Source organism: Thalassophryne amazonica, chromosome 17 (genome assembly GCF_902500255.1).
Source record: "Thalassophryne amazonica chromosome 17, fThaAma1.1, whole genome shotgun sequence".
NCBI lineage: Eukaryota > Metazoa > Chordata > Actinopteri > Batrachoidiformes > Batrachoididae > Thalassophryne > Thalassophryne amazonica.
This window is the reverse complement of record NC_047119.1, coordinates 14,478,761-14,500,918: the sequence shown is the minus strand read 5'-3', so window position 1 is coordinate 14,500,918 and position 22,158 is coordinate 14,478,761. Positions and strand designations below refer to the sequence as shown.

Here is a 22,158-nt window from a genome sequence, read left to right as displayed (position 1 = left end):
TTAGCTATCTTTGAGCTTGTCCAAGGTCTGTGTTTCAAAAATGTTCCCTGTGAATTTGAAGACCTTGGCAGTAAATAGGACTGGAGTTATGCTACGGACTGACGCATGCACACACGCAAAGCCTTCGCAATACCCGATGGCCATGTTTTGGCCTCGAGTAAAAACCTTTTGACCCCTTAAAATAGGTCAGCATTAGCCATCTTTGGACTTGTCCAAGGTTTGTGTGCCAAGAACGTTATTCCCTGTGAATTTGAAGACCCTGGCAGTAATAGGACTGGACTTGTGCTGAGCACAGACAGATGGACACAAGGTCCTCACACTACCTGATGGCCATATCTTGGCCTCGAGTAATAAACCAGAGTGCATCTGAACAGATTGGCAGCCATTTCAATTTAATTAGCTTATAATGCACCAAATCACAGCAAAAGCCGGCTCAAGGCGCCTCACACAAGTCAACATAAAATTTGAATAAATAAATAAAAATTACTAAAAAATTTCAAATACACATTGGTGGGCACAGATAACCAAAAAATGAACTTTGATAACAGATAATCAGATAACTGAAATGTTATCTTTGATAAAGATAAACCGATGAACCACCCAAAAATGTATCGGAGGTTACAGATAACCGATAAATTCCAGTATTGTCTCTGGTACATTTGCAACTGCTAGCAAGCTGAATTTGAGTTTAAACACCACGATCTCTTTTGGAAGCATAAAAAGCAACAAAAGACCCAAACAATGAGTCAGCACTTCTATGTTTGAACATGCTGCCCCCTTCTGGAAGCTACACGGCTACAACACTGAAGCACCCTGAGAGCAGCCACAAAGCCAGCTCTCTACCAATCACAATACTCCGGTCAGGCGGAGGTCTTGAAAAATAAAGGCATCCTGACTTATGGTTTTGTGTGAATACTGATAGAATAACTCCATTAATGTCAATTCTGTCATTTGTACAAAGTTAAAATATAACATATATCTTTTAATGTTGAATAATGCACTAATTCTTTGTTTTGTAACAAACACAGACAGATCACAAAGGATTCTGGGTAAAAGTGCCTCTGCTAAACACTGATTGGTTCAGTCATTCATTATGTAAACCAACACGTTAATGTGACGTGTCGTGTGTTGGTGTTTACAGATAAATGTGCTTTTGTAAAATACTCAATTTTTTATTTGTAAAAACAGGCATTTTTATGGAGCCCTGGAAGTGTTATCGCAAAATGTTTTGCATGTGGAGAGAATGTGCTCTGATTTTATTAGTGCCGTGCGCACGTTTTATGATGTTGTAAAACCTGCACTCAATATTGTGTTGACACATAAATGTTGGCTTTACACTGTGCGAGTTTTGGCGTTTTTTTCAGATAATTTTTCATTTGTGTGAGAAATTTTTGGACCGAGTTTCAGGTTAATCACATGTCCTGCATCATGTAGTGTACATGGAGTAACAAGCTGCGTTCAACATCTCACGACCACCTCCTGATCGCTGATCGTATGGTCAAATGAAAATCAAACCTGTTTGATATTATTCTGATTGGCCGTCATGAGTGCATCCTGCTGCTGAAGAGCTACAAGCATCCAACTGCTCGCACTGTGCCTGTGCAAACACGGCAGAGCTGTCTTGTAATGTTTTTTGCTGTTGTTGTTGTTTTTAAACTTAATTTGTAAAAAAAAAAAAAAAAAAAAAGCCATTTGCAAAGCCAAAATGTTGATTTGACAACCATCTAATATAACCAGGGTCAAAATAAATAGAACACTGCCATCTACTGGTGCCCAGAGGCTTAGTACTTAGGGCGAATACTGCCATGAACACTAATGGCCAGTAGATGGCAGTAGAGGCCTTGAAAACTTGCCAAAACAAAATTCCAGATAATCCGTGTCTGCTACATTGATTTAAGATGCGTGGAATTTAACAAACGCAAATACAATAACGTCTATAAACACAGAGAATATATTCACGAGAGTTTTAGGCACTAGAGTTTAATGCTGTCCGTGGAGCCTGAACAGAGTGTCTGAAATGCATTTGTCCTGCCGTGAATGTACTGAGATTACCCATAATGCACTGCTGAGCACAGCATGTGCTCACAAAACCTTAAAAATTAGCACATTACTTTAAAACTAAAACATATATCTGATGTTTTCACTTTATAAAACTTCAGGCATGACAGTAACTTTATAAAACTTCAGGCATGACAGTAATTTTAAATAACTTGTCCAAAATTAGTTTGGTTAAAATTTGAACCATAAGTTAAAAATGTATGCCTCTGGATGACTTGGGTGATATTGCCAGCGTAATGGTATGGTGTTAAAGAAAATGACTTTTTTTTTGTGACCAGTTCTTCTTTGCCTGCAGAGGGTAGAGTGGTTTCTCCTGAAACTAGCTCGCTTCTGTTTGCAGAGGGTAGAACTATACATCTCTTAAACTTTCAACAGGTAGGTCTCAACTGACTTTAAATTTTAAAAATGTTTGCTGCTGTTCAGCTTGGTTTACTACGTTATCGGTCTAAAAGTTATCGGACGACAGTTCATCGGAAGATAATTAGTCCAATAATGGTTTTTAAAGTTATCTAAAAAGATAATCCGGTAATGAAAACATTATCTTCGATAATTATGTTATCAGATTATCGGAAGTGTGCCCACCACAAAGTCACATACCTCATAGTTTCATGTTTCTGAGCGTTTATCAGCAGCAGGTAAAATCAGGCTAAATACCCCATGTTTGTGACATAATTTCACAGGGCACGTGGCACCAAAAATAAAATGCAGTACATCAATATTTTCATAATTATTTATTTAGACTAGTCAGCTCATTTGACGTTTTATTTACTAGTAATACGCACTTTAAGACACCATTTGCTGCATTTATCACTGCAGAGCAAATACAGTATACTCATTAAACTTTTAATCTGTCTATTGACTGCTTGTGATTTGGATAATGTACAGTATATGTGTATCATGCACATATACAGTAGAATCTACGAGGTGCCAACAAATGACATCTCAAAATGAATTTACAGTGTGTTAGTTTTATAAGTAAATGACCAATTGGGCAACACATTCTCTTTTTAGGGCGGGTGCTAAAGGGGTAAAATATGACAAATATGACGCATATGATGTAATTTCTCTACTTCCAGGGACGGAAAACGCAGCATTTTCTCAGAGTTTTTGGGCACATTACATGCAAAGTGAAAATGCAAAAAAAAAAAAGTGATGATGCGGTGGAAAGTGGACGTGTTACGGTTTGTTTATGAACTGGAGCTCAAACATGTCGAGGCGGTTTTGCAGGTGAGACAATGTAGCTACTCTGGTTAGCTGTGTAGGCTAACACTTACCGACATGAGGTCTCCTACTCGCGTCGTCTTCCCTTCTCCACTGGGAACAGAAAAAAAACCCACTTTTCGCGACTGCTTCGGTGATTGCAGCCGAAAATAAAACAGTACACCATTTTTCCGTGTGAAGTTATGCTGTGTATATATTGCGCAACGAGAGCGGAGGTCCTCATAAGTGGTCAAATCCTGCGATATCACTCAGGGTTCAAACAAGACTGCAGTGCCCTATTTGATGATTGGTAATTAGACACTTTTTAAAGCATGTCTAAAGCCGCATTTTCAATTTTTGAAAAGTATTTTTCAATCACGGTATAAGATTAAGTGTGACATTATTGACGATGGCAGAAACTTTGACAACAAAAAAAACCCTGAACATGTTTGTAATTTCCCAAAAGCTGAACATTAATCATCTTTTTCTTCCAGTGTGAAATGAGCTCCATTAAAGAAAATGTTTTTCACTCAGTTTTTCCATCAAAGGATCAATTTCTAATTACTGGGATGTTTGTTTCCTTTGTTTTTGCTCGTCCTGCAGCCTGGTTGAGCTGACTGAAGACATTCTGAAGCAGCTGATGGAGCTGGTGTTCACGCTGGTGTGCAACGGCGAGCTCAGCCTCGCCCGTGTGCTCCGCAAGAACATCCTGGATAAGGTGGAGCAGAAGAAGCTGCTGCGTTACACCAACTCCCTGAAGCCACTTGCTGCCCGCGGGGTCTCAGCCAGGTACTGTCAGGGGTTGAATGTTGAACCCTGTGGAATGCGTTGTCCATATTGCCACATTTGCAGCTCGCTGTAAATAAGGTGTCAGCAGTCAGTCTTTGACTGGACATTTAAAAGAAATAAATTGTTGTGCTCGTACGAGGTCTATTAGAAAAGTATCCGACCTTATTATTTTTTCAAAAACCATATGGATTTGAATCACGTGTGATTGCGTCAGCCAAGCTTGAACCTTCGTGCGCATGCGTGAGTTTTTTCACGCCTGTCGATTGCATCATTCGCCTGTGAGCAGGCTTTGAGTGAGGAGTGGTCCACCCCTTTCGTCGTTTTTTTCATTGTTTAGGAATGGCTCAGAGACTGCCGCTTTGCTTGATCAAAGTTTTTTCAGAAACTGTGAGGGACATCAAAGTGGACACCATTCGAGAAATTCAGATGGTTTTTGGTGAAAATTTTATGGGCTTCAAAGAGATTACGGAGTGTTACTGTTGCTTTAAGGACGGCCCAGAGCGACTGGTGGTGCGCCGCGCTCCGAAGCCAGGCTGAGCGACCATTTCATTTCTAAAGGGATGGCTGTATGGATCCGTGACCATCGTGTGCAATTTCTCTGGTTATCACAAGAGCTGGACATCAACCATTTTCTGGCAGATTTCACTTTTAACAAGAGATTTTGTCATGGAAAGCCGAGCGGAGGCTTCGCGCATCACGATGGATTTGCTACTGGAGCGAGACAAAACCACCTCCGTTTTGGTCTCACAGGACGGCTTTGAGATGGCATTCAGACAGCTGTCTGTGGTTTTTCCATCGAGTGATTATCCGAGAAATTGTGGATGTGCCTGGACATGCCAGAACATGTCCTGTGAGGCTTCATCACGGCATTGCTTTGCGCCATGCGGCACCGCATGTGTAATTCTTTTATTACACTGGTCAACAACAAAATAAAAAATACATTTTTCTTGCATGGACTTTGAGAACTGATTTAGAATCATTTTGGGGTGCTGAATCCAAACCTGAGCTCAGATTTCCTCTATCACATCACATTTTTTTTTGCAATCTGCATGTTCCGTATTGATGGATTACCCAAAAGTTGCATGTTCACTTGCGAGTTTGATGCCACTAATCCTGCACAAAAGCAGCTTCAAAACCATAGTTTTTAAAGCAGGCTCATGAAATGTGAACAAGAGCCGTAATATTGTTTATGGCACCAAAGAGGTGTGTGGGACTACAGCTTATGTTTCAGTGCTTGATATGATAAATATGTTTTCATATCTCAAAAGCGTGATGTGATTGGCAAAAACTAACACCAGATTCGGATTCAATGCTCCCAAAGTACCCAAGATCCGTAGAAAAAACCTCCCTGCAAGAAAAATTGTGTTGACCAGTGTTATTAGTCAGTTATTCCAGTAAATCATAACTATAAATTCTGCTAATAACTTCAGAAGCTGAAATCAGAAAATATGGGCTTTGGGAGGAGACAAACTGATTAATCGATTATCAGAAAAGTTGGTGATTAATTTAATAATTAATTGTTGGAGCCCTAATACAGCATTAATTTATTTTTTATTTTTTTTTCTACTTTTGTTGAAGACCTCAGTGAGTGTGTGTCTGTTTCCCCTCAGGCCTGGAACGCTTCATGACTTCCGCAGTCATGAAATTGCAGATCAGCTCACTCTACTTGATGCTGAACTCTTCTATAAAATTGAGGTATGGCACTTTCTTTTTCTTTTCTATGTGTCCCAGTATTTGTTAATCCTCTGAGTGCGTGCCATCACAGCTCTGCTCATCCTCTTTTCCCTCAGATTCCTGAGGTGCTGCTCTGGGCCAAGGAGCAGAATGAGGAGAAGAGTCCAAACTTAACTCAGTTCACAGAGCACTTTAACAACATGAGCTATTGGTAAAAGAGCTGAAGCCAGCACCTTTGTGGCCACGAGTTCGTCAGCAATGACACTCAGTCACACAGGTTTGTTTGCTGACGTTTGTATTTAATCCCCCAGGGTGCGCTCTTTGATAATACAGCAGGAGAAAGCCCAAGACAGAGAGAAGCTGCTCCTGAAGTTCATTAAGATTATGAAGGTTGGTCACCTCACTGTTAAAAATGCTAATAGTAAATAATCCTAAAACACTTTAGTGCTATAATACTGCATTACATTCTTATTGCAGCACTTACGAAAGTTGAATAATTTCAACTCCTACTTGGCAATACTGTCCGCCCTGGACTCGGCCCCCATCCGGAGACTGGAGTGGCAGAAGCAGACCTCAGAGGTGGGACAAAAGCTGAGACTGAGGTTTTGTGTCAGATGGATTAAAATAAAAAAAAAAAAATACAAGAATTCACTGACTCAACACATCCACTCATGTAGAGAATAAAAAAATACAACTGGATCAGCTTCAAAGATGTTAAATTCAAAATTCAAATTCAAATGATGTGAAGGACTTCTTCTCTTTTTCAGGGATTGGAGGAATATTGCACATTGATCGACAGCTCCTCGTCCTTCAGAGCATACAGAGCAGCTCTGGCTGAAGTGGAACCCCCGTGCATCCCGTACCTGTACGGAAACGAGTAGCTGCACTGGTTTAAACACACTGTACACGGTTTGTGCTGGTCCACTTTAGTTTTTGTTGTCCTCTGCCCACCAGGGGTCTAATTCTCCAGGACCTGACCTTTGTCCACCTCGGCAACCCCGACCTCATCGACGGGAAGGTCAACTTCTCCAAACGCTGGCAGCAGTTCAACATTCTAGACAGCATGCGGCGCTTCCAGCAAGTGTAAGTTAAAGATGGAATCGTGCTTCATTATGACTTCATTAAATATCAACGGGATAGATCATTGCTTTCATTTTCACTGCAGGTATTTCCTGCAGGTAGAATGAAGGAATACAACCTCAAACAGCTTTGCCTTTACACAGAGTTGGTTTGTTAACCCTCTGGGGTCCGAGGGCATTTTTTGGACAGTTCACTCGCCTGGCATAAATATTTTATTATTGTTGTTAAGAGTTCTCCCTGCATCCCACAATCAAGTTTTATCTCTCTTTTTTCAGGACAACCTGTTCTTTCATAATATATATGCTTTTGTTGTGTTTTATAAGTGTAATAAAGGTTTACAATCAAAAATAACAAAGGAAAAGTAAAGCGAAAAATAACTTTCCACACACATTTATTCAAAACACACATCAAACTATAATAAACAACTATTTTGACACTTTATAAAGGTAATTTGAGGTCTTGTGTGAAAGACTGCACAAAATGGTCTATGTGTTTATGCTCCAGTCTGAGGAGTGGCCCCTCTCCCTCAACGCATTGATATGATAAACAGTGCTTTACGCCAGAGGGAGAGAGCTACAGAGTAATCCAGTAACATCCAAATGCAAAACTAGTGGAGCATTCCTGATAGTTACATACTCTTTGTTTGAGCATGTGAAATTGTCATGCGAGGCTCTCCGTCTGCTTTCACTTTTGCTGTGCGTAATGGCCCAGGGCACATTGGAGGAGTGAGGGGGCTATTCAAACGGGTCAACTAGTAAGATATCACTCTTGAAAACAATCTTTGGTTTATCACGTGAGGTAAATCTGCCCTATGATTGGATTTTGGAAAACCATGTGACGGTGAACTAATTCTGATTGGACACTCACATTGCGCACGTCATCACACAGCTTCTATGAGGAGTACAAAGATAGCCGATGGTGGATTGAAAGTCCGCGGAGTTAACTTTTCAGCAAAAAAAAAAGTATGTTTCTATCTCATATCATTAAAAAGTTATTTATAATTTAGTAAAACTTGGTCCCAGCCGTAGTATACGACGCCGTCGGCCCCAGAGGGTTAAAAGTATTTTCATGTACTTTTATTTATGTAGAACAAATCATGAATTCACAGAAACATTGTAGAAATGTGAGACATTATACACAGTGCATGACAAGTAATTTGGTGAGAATAAGATGAATAATATTGTGGCAGACTTATAGTTGATGGCCTCGACTTTTAATGTCGCACTGTGTGGCAGTATAGCGGGTGTGCATGCATCGATTTTAGTCAACTGGGATTAAGAGGCTATGGCTTACAAAAGCAGTGCAAGTGTCAGTAGGCAGGCAGGGTTCTCCCCAGACAATGGAACAACAGCGTAGCGCCATTATACTGTGCTGTGCTCTGATATTTTTTTTAATCCAGCCAGGCTGTTTGTGCTGAACGGACTGCTGCCTGCTCGCTCCTCCCCCGCCGGAAGCCAGCAGAGCCACAGTGCCGCAGCTCAGAGTGAGAGCGTCTCTAAGTGAAAGAACAAAAACTCTGTCAAAGTCTTCCGATAAAAAGAGCTCCTTCTGCCTGCGTAGCTGGTGACACATTAAGGCTTTATTTTCAATCAATCAATCAACTTTTTTTTTATATAGCGCCAAATCACAACAAACAGTTGCCCCAAGGCGCTTTATATTGTAAGGCAAGGCCATACAATAATTATGAAAAACCCCAACGGTCAAAACGACCCCCTGTGAGCAAGCACTTGGCTACAGTGGGAAGGAAAAACTCCCTTTTAACAGGAAGAAACCTCCAGCAGAACCAGGCTCAGGGAGGGGCAGTCTTCTGCTGAGACTGGTTGGGGCTGAGGGAAAGAACCAGGAAAAAGACATGCTGTGGAGGGGGGCAGAGATCGATCACTAATGATTAAATGCAGAGTGATGCATACAGAGCAAAAAGAGAAACAGTGCATCATGGGAACCCCCCCACAGTCTACGTCTAAAGCAGCATAACCAAGGGATGGTCCAGGGTCACCTGATCCAGCCCTAACTATAAGCCTTAGCGAAAAGGAAAGTTTAAGCCTAATCTTAAAAGTAGAGAGGGTATCTGTCTCCCTGATCTGAATTGGGAGCTGGTTCCACAGGAGAGGACCCTAGGAACTACAAGTAAGCCTGCAGTCTGAGAGCGAAGCGCTCTAATGGGGTAATATGGTACTACGAGGTCCCTAAGATAAGATGGGACCTGATTATTCAAAACCTTATAAGTAAGAAGAAGAATTTTAAATTCTATTCTAGAATTAACAGGAAGCCAATGAAGAGAGGCCAACACGGGTGAAATATGCTCTCTCCTGCTAGTCCCCATCAGTACTCTAGCTGCAGCATTTTGAATTAACTGAAGGCTTTTTAGGGAACTTTTAGGACAACCTGATAATAATGAATTACAATAGTCCAGCCTAGAGGAAATAAATGCATGAATTAGTTTTTCAGCATCACTCTGAGACAAGACCTTTCTGATTTTAGAGATATTGCGTAAATGCAAAAAGGCAGTCCTACATATTTGTTTAATATGCGCTTTGAATGACATATCCTGATCAAAAATGACTCCAAGATTTCTCACAGTATTACTAGAGGTCAGGGAAATGCCATCCAGAGTAAAGAAACAAAAATCTCTGCCAATCATTAAAGAAACAAAAGAAAAGAAAGAAAAGAAACAATCATTTAGAAACAAAAGCCTTCATGTTTCCAAAATTTGCTCAAATAAGCCGCAAAGACGGTGTGAGAGTGATGAGTCTCTTGTTCCCTCACAGAGAGAGGAGGAGCCAGAGAGGAGAGGGAGGGAGGGAGGGAGGAGGAAAAAGTGTGAACCGCAGACGCTACATACTGTAAAAAAAAAAAAAAAAAGGCAGCAAAGCAATTTTAATAAACAATTATCTTCACCACACAGTGTCAGTAAAACAGTAAAGTGTGAAAAACCGATTCAGTGATTGAGTTTTTCATCCAGGGTTTCATCTTTTAAAAAGCAGATTTACTTCTTTACTTGTTACAGCAGTATTTTTTTTTCTTTTTATTATTGTTGTTTATGCACCAATGACACCAGATCGAATTACTTGTATGTGAGAACTTATTTGGCAATAAATTTGATTCTGTTTTGACAATCAAATCAGTCCAGGTTTAGCAGTTGTTCAAACAAGACAATTAGGGGTTATATTGTTTTTAAAAGTATGCAATCCCACTCAGAAATGTTAAAAAGAAAAAACTAAACTGTCAACATGACAGAAAAACTCTGCCTGGCTTACTAGATTAAAGGTACAGTGTCATTTTTGAAGAGGAGAGCAAATGTTATGTCCATCACACATGTTTTTAAACTTTTCAATGTTACTTATTTTATTAACTTGGACAGGAACATGCAAAAAGAACTTTGATATTATAACATAAATGTCTTTTTTTTTTGTCTATTATTATTGCTTTCAGTGCATCTAAAACCGGTCAAAATGACTCGCAACTTTCTGGGGAGAATCCTGGCAGGTTTCAGTTACTCTCCATATTGCACAATTTGAAGCAGCAAATAGAAAATGTTCTTAATGGAAACATGTTTTTGTTTTTTGGGGGGGGGGGGGGGGGGGGGACCTCATATTGCAAAAAAACTCAGATGAGGTTTTTTTCAGGTGATTTAAAAAAAAAAAGTCCCATTTTGGAAAAACAAAAGATTTTATTATAGCTCACATGATGTACAGAAAGAGGCACATGAGAGCTTGTTAAACACTAAACACTTGTTAAACACTAATAGATGACAGTACAGCAATATTGAATTAGAAAAAAAATAAATAAAATGACAATATTTAGCGGGACTTGCCGACCTGTCACCATGACTTTTGGAATTACACTTCTTGCAAGAACCTCGATAAGTCAGCGATCTGTCAGGAGAATACAAAATCCAGCAGTGGCATTCAGCCACTCAATGGAAACTCATTTTGGAATTATTTTGTTGTCAGCATTCTGAAAATAGCTTCACTTTTCTGCAAATCTGTGATAGAAACCCTGCTACGGCTACTTTCCACCCTACACAGCTTCCACATTATTTAAATAACAAGTGGACATGTCCTCCTCCATCTGCACGTGGCAGGACATAGAAGACATGGTGTAAATGTTACACCTCGGAGCTGCAACGGAACTGTTGCTCGCGATTAAATGCTTTGATGGATTTGCACACAGAAGTGTGTCCTTGTCAGAACACCCCTCACTTTGATGTTCACATCTAATGAGCATCATGCCAGTTGCTGGTGCACCTGTCTCTTAAGAGCAGTGACAGACTCCAATTGGTTTATTTCGTACTGCATCCCAAATGTTCCCATGACTAATTAAATGAGTAAGTGCAACCCTTTTGCACCTTACTTTGCAGACCTATTATGCAAATAAATAGCAAAGTATAGTTGTGCATGCTCCAAATGCACTCGCGCTGTGTGGTATAGAGGCTCCGCCATTGATTGTCAAGATAGGGCCCAAGTAAGAATGGAGTTAAGGGTAAATGTAGCCAATTCAAATTCTGAATTAAAAATTCTTACTTCTGAGTGGCTGAGAAAAGGTGGTGCGTATTATAGAACCACTGCTTCATTTGCTCACAACTCAGAAAAGGGAGGGCATTGTTACAAATCAGGTTAAATCCCTTTTTGGGGTGGAATTTCTCCTCAGTGACCTTCAGAAAATAACCCATCAAGTGTCAATTCAGAGGTCAACCTTTGCATGATGGACAGAAGACCTGAACAGAGTAGTGGAAAGCTGACATTTGTTGTGATTTGCAAAAATAATGCTGCAATTGCTTAAGGACAAAGTTTCTCCAGGAATGGTTTAATTATTTAAACTTCACCCTCCCCATGCAGGCATTATGAGCTGAAGCGCAACGAAGACATTGTGTCTTTCTTCAATGACTTCAGCGACCACCTGGCAGAGGAAGCGCTGTGGGAACTATCAGTGAAAATCAGGCCCAAGAACATCGGCAGGCGTAAGACTGAACGTGAAGAGAAGACCTAGGGTCTACTGGCCCCTGCTCCAAGACTGACCTCCAGCTGTGCTTCATGACACCAACTCCACTTTACTACAGACTGAGACGCCAACGGAAGTTGTTTGCCGGAGCTGACGAGAGACTCAGAACAAACTAGTGTGATCGAGGTTTACGACGAGCTCCGCCACTCCGGGAGATTATAATTGGGATTATTACAGCACAGAGAGATTCTGTGACTGGAGAAACAGGACGCCTGGTGCCAAGAGGGCTGAAGAATCAACCAGCAGACGGGGAGACGCCACAGAAATAACCAATGTCTGCTCCCTGGGCTCGCTGGTTTAGAGTGGAGCTGTTGTGTTGTGTGTGACATTGAGGTGAACAATCCGTCACTCTCCGAGTCGCTCCTTCCTCTTATTTTATGTACGTGCCATTTGTAGGTCATCTTCTGTCTCCTTCTCCCCCGATTCCTGAACCTCCCCTAAAAATGCAGAACCTCTCGGGCGGTCCACAGTGAGCTGCACTGGCAGGCTTTGGACCATGATAAACTGCTGGGAGCGTGGGGGGGGATCTGAACTTGAAGAGACGATGGAAACTTTGAGTTTGTTTTGAAACATGTTGCTTAAGGATCATGTACGGTTATGATATGTATTATATACAGTGCTCCTTTTGTTCTCAAAAAGGATGTTTATGCTTCTGAGAAGAGCTTAGCTTCTCCTAAGTGCCATACATATGTGCACTAAAAAAAGCAAGCAAAAAACATAAAATTATAATTACTAAAGAGGCTGTGATCTATGTAAGTCATACTGAATCATTGTGTGCCATGTTCAAATGTAGAGAACCATAAGGCAGTCGTGTGTGTGTCTGTGTGTGTGCGTGCGTGTCTGAAGTCCTTAGTGACGTATATGTCTGTGTGTGGTTGTCATTCCAAAATGTGCTGTAGTAAATCATTGATTTCCTTTTTTTGGGGGGGATAAATGGTTAAAACCAACACATCACACTGTGCTCTCAAACTCCAATAAATAAGCAGCTCTGTTTCTACACGTACGGGCAGAAATATATTTTTTTTTAATATTTAAGGTGGTACTGGATATTAATCACTGACCAACGTTTAAGCTGTGATGTTACCCAAAATAATCAAGGTAGCATTTTAAGTACCACATGACTAAAATTCACAGTCCTGGTTTTATGTACAAAAATTTAAATTAAAAAAAAGCAGAATACCAACAAGTTAATTATTCAATTGATGAAGCAACAGAAGACGAGATAAACGTGAGGTAAAGTGTAACTGAAAGCAAACCTTTAAACAAGCTTTCAGAGATGTTTTAGTCCAGCGGCATGAAGAAACTACGTTTTGTCTAAAAGCACTAAGTTTGGCGCACGTAGGTGGATATCTAAGCAAATCTAGATATTGATATTCAGATGTTTTGCACCCAGGAGAGCAAGTGTAGATATTTTTTCCCCCTTTGCATTACCAGCCAATAGGCTGTTAAACCTATGTTGTAGTGCGGCGTCGGCCGTTTGTCATATTTTAAAAACTGTATAATAACTTTTTTCAAATGTGTCAAGAGCATAATATGGGTCAGTGACAATGTCCCTGTCTAAAAATCACATTTGTATATTTGTTCATTTGGAAATGACACCCATTTTTATGCCGAAATAGCCATTTAAGGGCAATTTTATGAAAAACTGTATTTCCTAGTTTGTCAAGGGTGACATATTTCATGTCAAAAAATTATAGTCAGATTCTTTCACTTGGAAATGGTGGCCATTTTTATGCCAAAAACAGCCAGTTTGGGTATTTGGAGCCAATTTTCTCAAAAACTGTCAGATAGGCACATATTCATTGACATCGTTCCAATCCCTAAAATTATTTGGGCAGATTCGTTCCTTTAGAAATGGCCTTTTTTTTCTTGGCCTTTAATTGAGTTGGGAACCCACAGGGCCCTTGGCAGTCTAGTTCTAGCAAGAAGGACCAGTCTCATCTAATGCTGTGATAAAACTGCTACTCAATTCTGCGATAGTCATTTTATCCAAAATATTCAATATGGTGGCCATTTTGGCAACCAATTTGGAAAACTACAGTATTTTGGATACACGCATACAAAATATTTAGGAATAATTTAAAATGTTTTTAGAGATATGAGAAAGTAAAATCTCCACCCCCCACAAAAAGTTTTTCCCAAAAGGTTATTTGTCCTTTTGTAAATTAGTACAATCATACAACAGAAGCTGTAGTATATTCCATACATGGCCAACCACAAAAATAACTGAGGATGACAATGAATGCCAAAAACTGCTTTCAAGCATTTACTGCTCTGTTCCCAATGTATTACATAGTATTTCAATTAAGCTGTCTTGATACCATCAATAGTACTGATAAACTCTACAACAAATGAAAATTATGGTCATGTTTTTCAAAATGGTGGCCATTTTGGCAAAAATATTGTTTGAGACTAAACTGTCATGAACACTCAGTTATAAATCCTCGACCAATAGTTTAGCGCAAACAACTAGTCTTGGTAAGATACCTAGTTTAGGCACCCTATATGACAAAAACAATGAATGATGGCCATTTTGGAAAATATTTACTATGGCTCTCCTGGATAATATAGCCAAATCTCAATACTCGTACTGTGCACTTTTCACACGGATGTGCAAAATGAAGGGAAACTGATGGTGTAGGGCAAAGGGAGAACACTGGGATTTTACTTAAAATTCCAGAGGACTTACCTAGAATTGCTTAGAACATAAGTCTACATGCATGCCAGATTTGGTTCATTTTGACTAAACTGAAGAATGTTATTTTTAGCTGTGCTGTTGGACCCTAAAACAAAGGTCGTGTGTTTTAGGTGTGTCCCCAGTGGCCAAAATATTGTATGTTTGGTTTGCCTCAATACATTTACAATCCAAATGTGAATATAAGGTGGACCACAGATCACAAGGCAGGGCGCAGAAATATATAGAAATTTCCATTAATTTAAGAAATTACAGGTGTGACAAAAGTAACACCAAAACAACAAGAGCAGAACACTAAGTGTTTACAATCTATTACGATACTGGTTATTCAGAGGTGGAAAATGCTGGCTTCATTGCTTCCATCTGTGCACCTAAAACAGGTGATTTCACTGCTAAGCTCATCTTTCTGCCTGAACAGTTTATCCATTTCAGTTCAGCTGGTTCGACACCAGGGCTGCCCCATATTACCAATCCCGGTCCTGATGTTCATGGACAGGATTTCAAGGCGCAGTGAAAACACGGACATACTGGAGGGATTATATTTCCTAGCTGACCTGGGAATGCCTCAGGATCTCCCAGGAAGTGTTAGAGGATTTATCTGACGATTGGGAAGTGTGGGAGGACCTGCTCGCTGTTCTGCTACCACAACCTGGATAAGTGGCATAAAATGACAATGTTTTAGCGGGAGGACTAAACAAATATGTGGGAGACTTTTACACACTGAAGCTGTGGTTTTCCACCTCTGTGGTTATTTATTAACATTAAAATGCAAAAGTGCTAATCGCCAACAATAGGACTGTGGATTATTTGAAAAAAGAAAAAAGGCTGCAGTGGGTGCGATCGGTAGCTTTGTTTTTCTATCTGTAGCAGAGATTCCCAGCTCACTGCACGTTTTCACACCATTTCATTCACTCATCTGCAGAAGTGTCAGTGCGGGCGACTACTGGGCTCCAGCAGAACCTTCTTTCCTGTTGAATTACAGGTTCCTGTCTGTAGGTCTCCCTGGTCAGAAGAAGACCGTTTGAGGCTCTGCCCCTGGCTGGTAAGAGATCCACGCTGCCATTTACAGATGTCACCGTTCAGAATGTCCTGGATGTGCTGCACAATGAGGTTGATGGCCACTGGTGAGACAAACTGAGTGTGAACTGAATGTATTTACAAAGTGGGTACCAAAGTGGGGGGGGCTTACCCATATTGTCAACGCCCCTTGGAATGATGACATCTGCATACTTCTTAGTCTGAGGGGAAACAAATCTCGTTAGACATGATGGGAGGTGGTGCTTGATAGTAAAAGATGTTCTGTGTTGCTTGCTAAAAGTATAGCATAAGGAATAACTTTCATTTTACATCCTGTAGTTGACCCCAGTAACTCATGAGCTAGACATCCAAAAAATTACTTCTGCGCACTGTTCAAAATGCAGTTTTAAAAAACCAAACCCCAACAAAGTGTTGTGGTAGAAGATAAAACATTAGTTCTGATTGTGCAAATGCTTTCTGTCAGAACTCTGTTGACTTACCGGCAAACAAAACTCTTCAAACGCAGGTTTGACAAACGTTGTGTACTGACTGAGTATCTGCTCCAGGTCTCGCCCTCTGTTCATGTCCCGCAAAACTACAGCAAAGCCAAACACAGCAGTTTAGTCAAACCAGTAATGTACCGCAACCACATCTAAGGGCTGCGCTATGAAGCAGGATCAACATATCCAGGCTTTCTTTGTGTGAGCTACCTCCACAAACCCTAAAGTCATAAAAAGAAATTGTGATTTTGTTAAACTAGGCTTTCTGCTTCGAGCTCTGCACTCATTCCCATAAGGAGGGTAAAGTGTGCACACAGCTGAGATATCAAAGGAGTGGCTTCAGGACAACTGTGAATGTCCTTGAGTGGTCCAGCCAGAGCCCAAACCTGAATCTGATTGAACATCTTTGGAGAGATCTGAAAATAACTGTGCACCGACCCTCCCCATCCAACCTGATGGAGCTTGAGAGCTGCTGCAAAGACGAATGGACAAAACTGCCCAAAGATGTGGCATCATATTCAAGAAGACTCGAGGCTGTAATTGTTGTCAAAAGTGGGGTGTTGTGAGTAGAATTTTGAGGGGAAAAAATAAATCAATTTAATCCATTTTTGGAATAAGGCTGTAACGTAAAATGTGGAAAAAGTGCAGCGCTGTGAATACTTTCTGGATGCACGGTACATCCCTCTGGAATAATGTGTGCAGCTGAGACGAATACCTCGGCGAGACAGTCGAACGTCTGAATCTGTGTCCACAAACAGCTTCATGTGAAACATATCGCGCACTTTGTGAGGATAGAAGACGAGAATCCCCTCAAAGAGGACAACATCTGCTGGGTAAAAAGTGATCGTGTCTTCCAGTCTGGTGAAACACGCATAGGATGAGGGTGACTGTTCTATAAGCTGATCAACTATTTATCACATGGGCTGACTGAGACACAGTTTCTTTATTACCTGGAATGAGTGATGAAGTCATACGTTGGAACCTCAACAACCCTCCCCTCCACAATATCCTTCAGCGTTTTGTACATCAAGTCATTGTCGAAAGCCTCTGTAACACGGGAACGTCAAGTCAGAGGAGACGCAGCACATGTAGCATTAAGCAGTCGAGTCTAAGTGAAAAACTCAATAAATCAGAAGCTCTACACACCATTATTAATCAGTGATTTTCACCCTTGTGTGCTTTAATTCAGATACTGCATTAACTATTCAGGAATTACTCTCATTTACAAACAGTCCCTCCATTTTCAGAGCCCAAAAGCAGACTACCAATTCCAAATCCATGGATTAAATCATTTTAAATTACGTTTTCTTTCACCAAGTCATCAGATGAATAAATCACCAGTTAAAGAGCTTCACAGTGGAGTGGTACGGAGAAGTATTTTCCTAACAAGGTGTGAAATTTTAGCCACAGTTGGCCAGAAGGTCATAAGAGACCCCAGCCGAGAGCTGATCTATTTTCTTTTAAGAAAATCCTTTTACATTCTTTGACTGAAAGTGATGGTTTGTATGAAGCTGCCCCATTGGAATCTAAATATGGAGGTGTTCCACGCATTTTGAAAACCTCAACTATCCCCAACTAGGACACAGACCATATTGTAATTGTGCTGAAAGACAAGACTCCCAGAGCACCACCATTATTGTTCAAATTTCCAAATGATAGATTTGTCATTACAAGTGCAACAAAATTTCTTCCTAGACAATGACCTCAGAATTCACCCTATTGATGTATCCCATACAATACAATTGTAAATGAATATTATACTACAAAAATGTAATTTTGTTATGCTTTTCATCACATTAATAAGAGACTGCATGCATGATGCCCTGAAAACTTGCTAAAACAATTATAACAAATAATCCGTGTCTGCTACATTTAATCTGCGTGGAATTTAATAAAAGCAAATCGAATTTCAGACATATATATTAGTCTGGAACAAGGAGGACAAACAGTGTTGTAAAGGACAATAATCAAGACGTTAAAGAGCAAACTTCACTTTTCCCCAGACCGACATGATCAGGAAGTGTGTAGCTCACAGCAGCTCCCATTGAAAATAACAGAGAGACAGCCTGTGATTCTTGCATGTTTACATAAAACAAGCACAATAACGTCTATAAACCCAGAGAATATATTTATGAGAGTTTTAGGCACAATATAAAAATAGTTTTATGTTTCAATGTTAATCGTGTTGTCCGTGTGCAGCAGTTAAAGTGCAGCGTGATGTTACTGAGACCTTGCAGCGCGGCGACCTCTTCAAAGTTTTGCGGGATTTGAAACCTTAATAAGGTGAATTGAGGCAATGTGAATGTGGGGGGTAGGCAGCAGTGTCCCTCACGGCCGCAATGTTTTATGTATTTTGCAAATATGATACTATGAATCAGATTCGACCCTTTCAGGACAAAGTCCTTTGCAAAGTTGCTGGGTGGTGCTTCCAGAAATGGAGGTCATATTCACAAGTTAAACAAATAACTGTGCAGAACAGAAGTACTGCATACAAAAATAGCTTTAGTTCCTAAATGGTTCATGCAACATTTTTGCTAAACCTCATGAAATAAAGCTGAAAGTCTGCACTAGAGTCACACCTTGATAGTTTCATTTCAGCTCCATTGTGTAGTGGTACATATGCACACTATCATCTGCATCAGAACCTCAAAGCGCTTTACAATTATGCCTCACATTCACACTGATGTCAGAAAAAAAAAAACTGTCACTGTTCAAATACTTAGCAATCTAACAGCATGTGATACACAGTAAAATAACATTTCAATGAGCAATTTAACAGGTGAGTGGAAAACTGATTTAAAATTTTAAAAAAGTCCATATAAGGACTGTACAGGCAGGTGAGTGATGTCAAACACTCGTATAATCAGTGCAGCCTTGTCGAGTAGTGACTGTTGAGGCCACACAGTGGTACTGAATGTTTGGTGATCCATTTGTTTGATGGGGATGAGTTAAATCCTACCAGGATGGTCAAAGTTGTATTGGCCCTTCAGTGCTTTGGCCTTCTGATCTGGGGTCAGCACTCTGTAGAAGCTGTCTTGGCTGATTATGGCCACCTTCCTCTGCCAGTGGTCCACCTTGTTCTGACCCAGGAGCTCCATGATCTTGGCACAAACAGTAGACTGCAGAAAATTTTCAAAAACAAAACTGTTAAACAGGGAGCATTCATACAGTAACTGGGTGAGTACTACACTAATTAGTAGTACCACCATTCCTTTCTGATTGACCCAGGGAACCAGTACACAATGTAAGATACTGACAAGTGGTCCTAAAATATCATTGGAAGTGGCTATTTGTACGTAGTGCAGCCTTGTTAGGTGTTATTGTTGTGGTTACCATAGTTGACAGGTACTAGTGCGAGCTATCATCGTCACGTGACCTATATGGACAAATGAGAGAGACTGACCAACTTCTCTAGCAGATATTCAGTTTATAAACTGAATATCTTTGACTGGTGGACAAAACATTTGAAACTAGAAGCACTCAGAGTGCAAACCTCCGCCAAGGCCATGGGGTCACTGACGCCATAACATCTACACGCCGTGGAATCAATGAACCTAAAAAAGTCTAACGATGTTTGCTCAGTAGTAAAAAAAAAAAGTTTCATCTGCTGTGACTGGATAGCATGTATCCTTAGCGCTTGGCATCACAATTTATTGCAACTTGCACCTTTCCCAGAAGCTACTGTCATCTGAGCACTGATATTGATATTGCATGTGCTTATACACAAAAACAAATAAGAGACAAAATTCAATTTATTATTCAACTAAACTGCAAATATATGAATTTTTTAACATTTATGAAACACTTCTCTAAACAAGGCCATAGGGTCACTGACCCTAAAGTGATACATACACTTTTCTTTCTTTTATATTTGACATCCTTGACCATGAAAACATACCACTAGAACTTGGAATCACTTTTATGTCTTTATTAGTTCAAACATTGTATAAAAACGATTTTTCGGTAATGGCGGTTTTCTTCTGGATCTAGCTCCATAACATTTGAAGCTACATCAAATCTGATGACACCTTACTGAATCAGTACAGATTCAGTTACAATTTGGTGTTAGTTGTGCATCTCTAGCTTCATTTGTCACCTCACACTGACACATTTTCTATTTTCCCTATATTTTTGCATATTCTGGATCACCAGATCCGGAATCCGGTTCCGATCATCACCAAACTTTGTTGTTTGATAGAACACTTGACTATGTTACATCCTAATTTTTTTTCAAGCCTTTCTGCCTTGTTTTTGTGGAATTAGAAACTAGAATGTCAAAATTCCCCCTATCCTTTAAAAAAATTTCCTGGAGCCGAATCACCACTAAAATTTAATCACTTGTTCCTCTTGTCATTTCCAACCACTCCACAAAATTTCATCAAAATCCGTTCAAAACTTTGAGTTATCCTGCTGACAGACAGACAAACAAACAAACAAACAAACAAACAAACAAACGCGACCGAAAACATAACCTCCATGGCGGAGGTAACCATCGTCTTGGCCTCTGGAGAACACATTTTCCACAAATTCTAACATTTTATGGACAATCGATTAATATTTCTTTTCTCGATTAATCATATCAGCTGACTGTGGCGCCACAGCAGCTCACGAAAACTGGGACCGTAATGTCTCCTCCTGTGTGTCTGTGTACTAATTAGGACAGAAAATAATATTTGTGCATTTTGTAAGGGAATGTGACAGCTAGCAACTGATAGCTAACGCGCCAGCACCTCGGGTAGAAAAAGAACTAACCTTTCCGCTGGCAGTCCCGCCGCTAACACCGATCAGAAAGGGCCGATGCCGTGGCTTCTCCGCATCATCTAGTGCTCCGACGGCAGCCATGAAAAACTGCCCCCAAAAGAGAAAACTGTGCAAAAAAGGGGTCAAGCCGAATAGCTTTACGTTACTATCCTATCAGAAGTAACACAACTAAATTATCGCGAGATTTCCACTCACGAGTGACCTTTGACAGGCAAAGTAAGATTTTTTTTTTTTTAATCATTAATGTAACTAAAATAAAATACCTATGTAAAACAGCCACATTTTACGTCGTAAAATACCTTTGAGTTTTATCTGGGTGCACATGTTTGTGTAAAAAAAAAAAAAAATCGTACGGTATAAAGAACTAAACATGCGTACAAATAAAAAAAATCTGCTTTTTAAACAAAAAAAAAAAAAAAAAAAACTGATTATTGAAATTGCTGTTCATCGTCCAATAATGCAAAAAATTAACAAAACATAATAATCCGTTATTGATACGACCGGCAGATGGCGCTGTTGTGCTAAATAATCATTTTATCTCGTTTTTAAAATTTGAAGCATAAAATATGCATGTGTGTATATGCACGCATACAAGTAGCTTCATGCATTTTATGTATGAAAAATGTTCAAAATTAGTGCCTTTTCAATTTTTGTGAGCCAAAAATATTCAAGTACTTTACACACTATTTCTTTGCACTGTAAAACTGAACAAACTGTAAATATGGGTAATTCCAACTTACGATTAAAATCAATTTGCTGTTGACTATTCAAAATTGTAAACTTTGTGGGTAACCATGGAGTTTTAAATCCACACATTTAGCTACTTTTTACAGTGAAAAGTGTCAAACAACATGCAGTGAAGTGTTGCACTGCTGCATTTAGTACTGCTGGAAAAGTTGGACAAAACAATTAGTATTTTTGTTTTTCTTGTTGCTTAATGCTAACAAATTATACCTTTATTTATAGTCTTTCTGCCACCTGATTGTTTTTTTTTTTCTCTCTCTCTCTTTCAGAGGTGCAGCTCCATCCAGAAGTGGGAGTGAGTGTCTTCTTCTGCAATGGTCATGAAATAGACAGGACCTGTGGACCGGGCCTCCCATCCTGAACACCAGCATGGACTCCCAAATTTTCCTGTATATTTGTATTGTCAGGTGTGTCGACAGCATGGCCCAAGCAGAGGGTCACCCCTCTGAGTCTGGTCTGCTTGAGGTTTCTTCCTCAAATCATCAGAGGGCGTTTTTCCTTACCACTGTCGCCTGTGTGTTTGCTCTAGGGGTTGCTAAGGTTAGACCTTACTTGTGAATTCTCTGAACTTACTTGAAGCCCCTTGAGGCAGCTTTGTTATAATTTGGTGCTATATAAATGAAATAAACTGAAATGGAA

The 22,158-nt window shown here is 40.0% G+C and overlaps 2 protein-coding genes across 10 annotated transcripts in view; one reads left to right on the top strand and one right to left on the bottom strand.

Annotated features, from left to right (window-relative positions):
• The window catches only part of rapgef1b (Rap guanine nucleotide exchange factor (GEF) 1b), a 117,349-nt gene extending 104,829 nt beyond the window's left edge, over positions 1 to 12,520 (top strand). For all 9 annotated transcript variants that reach the window (XM_034193087.1, XM_034193086.1, XM_034193085.1 and 6 more), the window contains 8 exons: positions 3,862 to 4,047; positions 5,658 to 5,742; positions 5,838 to 5,932; positions 6,033 to 6,111; positions 6,199 to 6,300; positions 6,489 to 6,586; positions 6,676 to 6,804; positions 11,640 to 12,520. In XM_034193087.1, the coding sequence (XP_034048978.1) occupies positions 3,862 to 4,047; positions 5,658 to 5,742; positions 5,838 to 5,932; positions 6,033 to 6,111; positions 6,199 to 6,300; positions 6,489 to 6,586; positions 6,676 to 6,804; positions 11,640 to 11,790 (925 nt within the window). In that variant the 3' untranslated portion in view covers positions 11,791 to 12,520. The remainder of the gene's footprint in view (positions 1 to 3,861; positions 4,048 to 5,657; positions 5,743 to 5,837; positions 5,933 to 6,032; positions 6,112 to 6,198; positions 6,301 to 6,488; positions 6,587 to 6,675; positions 6,805 to 11,639) is intronic.
• Positions 12,521 to 12,728: 208 nt separating this feature from the next.
• On the bottom strand, positions 12,729 to 20,926 carry uck1 (uridine-cytidine kinase 1). Its single transcript, XM_034193094.1, has 7 exons — positions 20,767 to 20,926; positions 18,974 to 19,133; positions 16,965 to 17,061; positions 16,730 to 16,872; positions 16,015 to 16,109; positions 15,687 to 15,735; positions 12,729 to 15,618 (listed from the first exon to the last, which is right to left on the bottom strand). The coding sequence occupies exons 1-7, from the start codon at positions 20,854 to 20,856 to the stop codon at positions 15,425 to 15,427; spliced, it is 828 nt and encodes a 275-aa protein (XP_034048985.1). The 5' UTR covers positions 20,857 to 20,926; the 3' UTR covers positions 12,729 to 15,424.
• Positions 20,927 to 22,158: the final 1,232 nt, after the last annotated feature.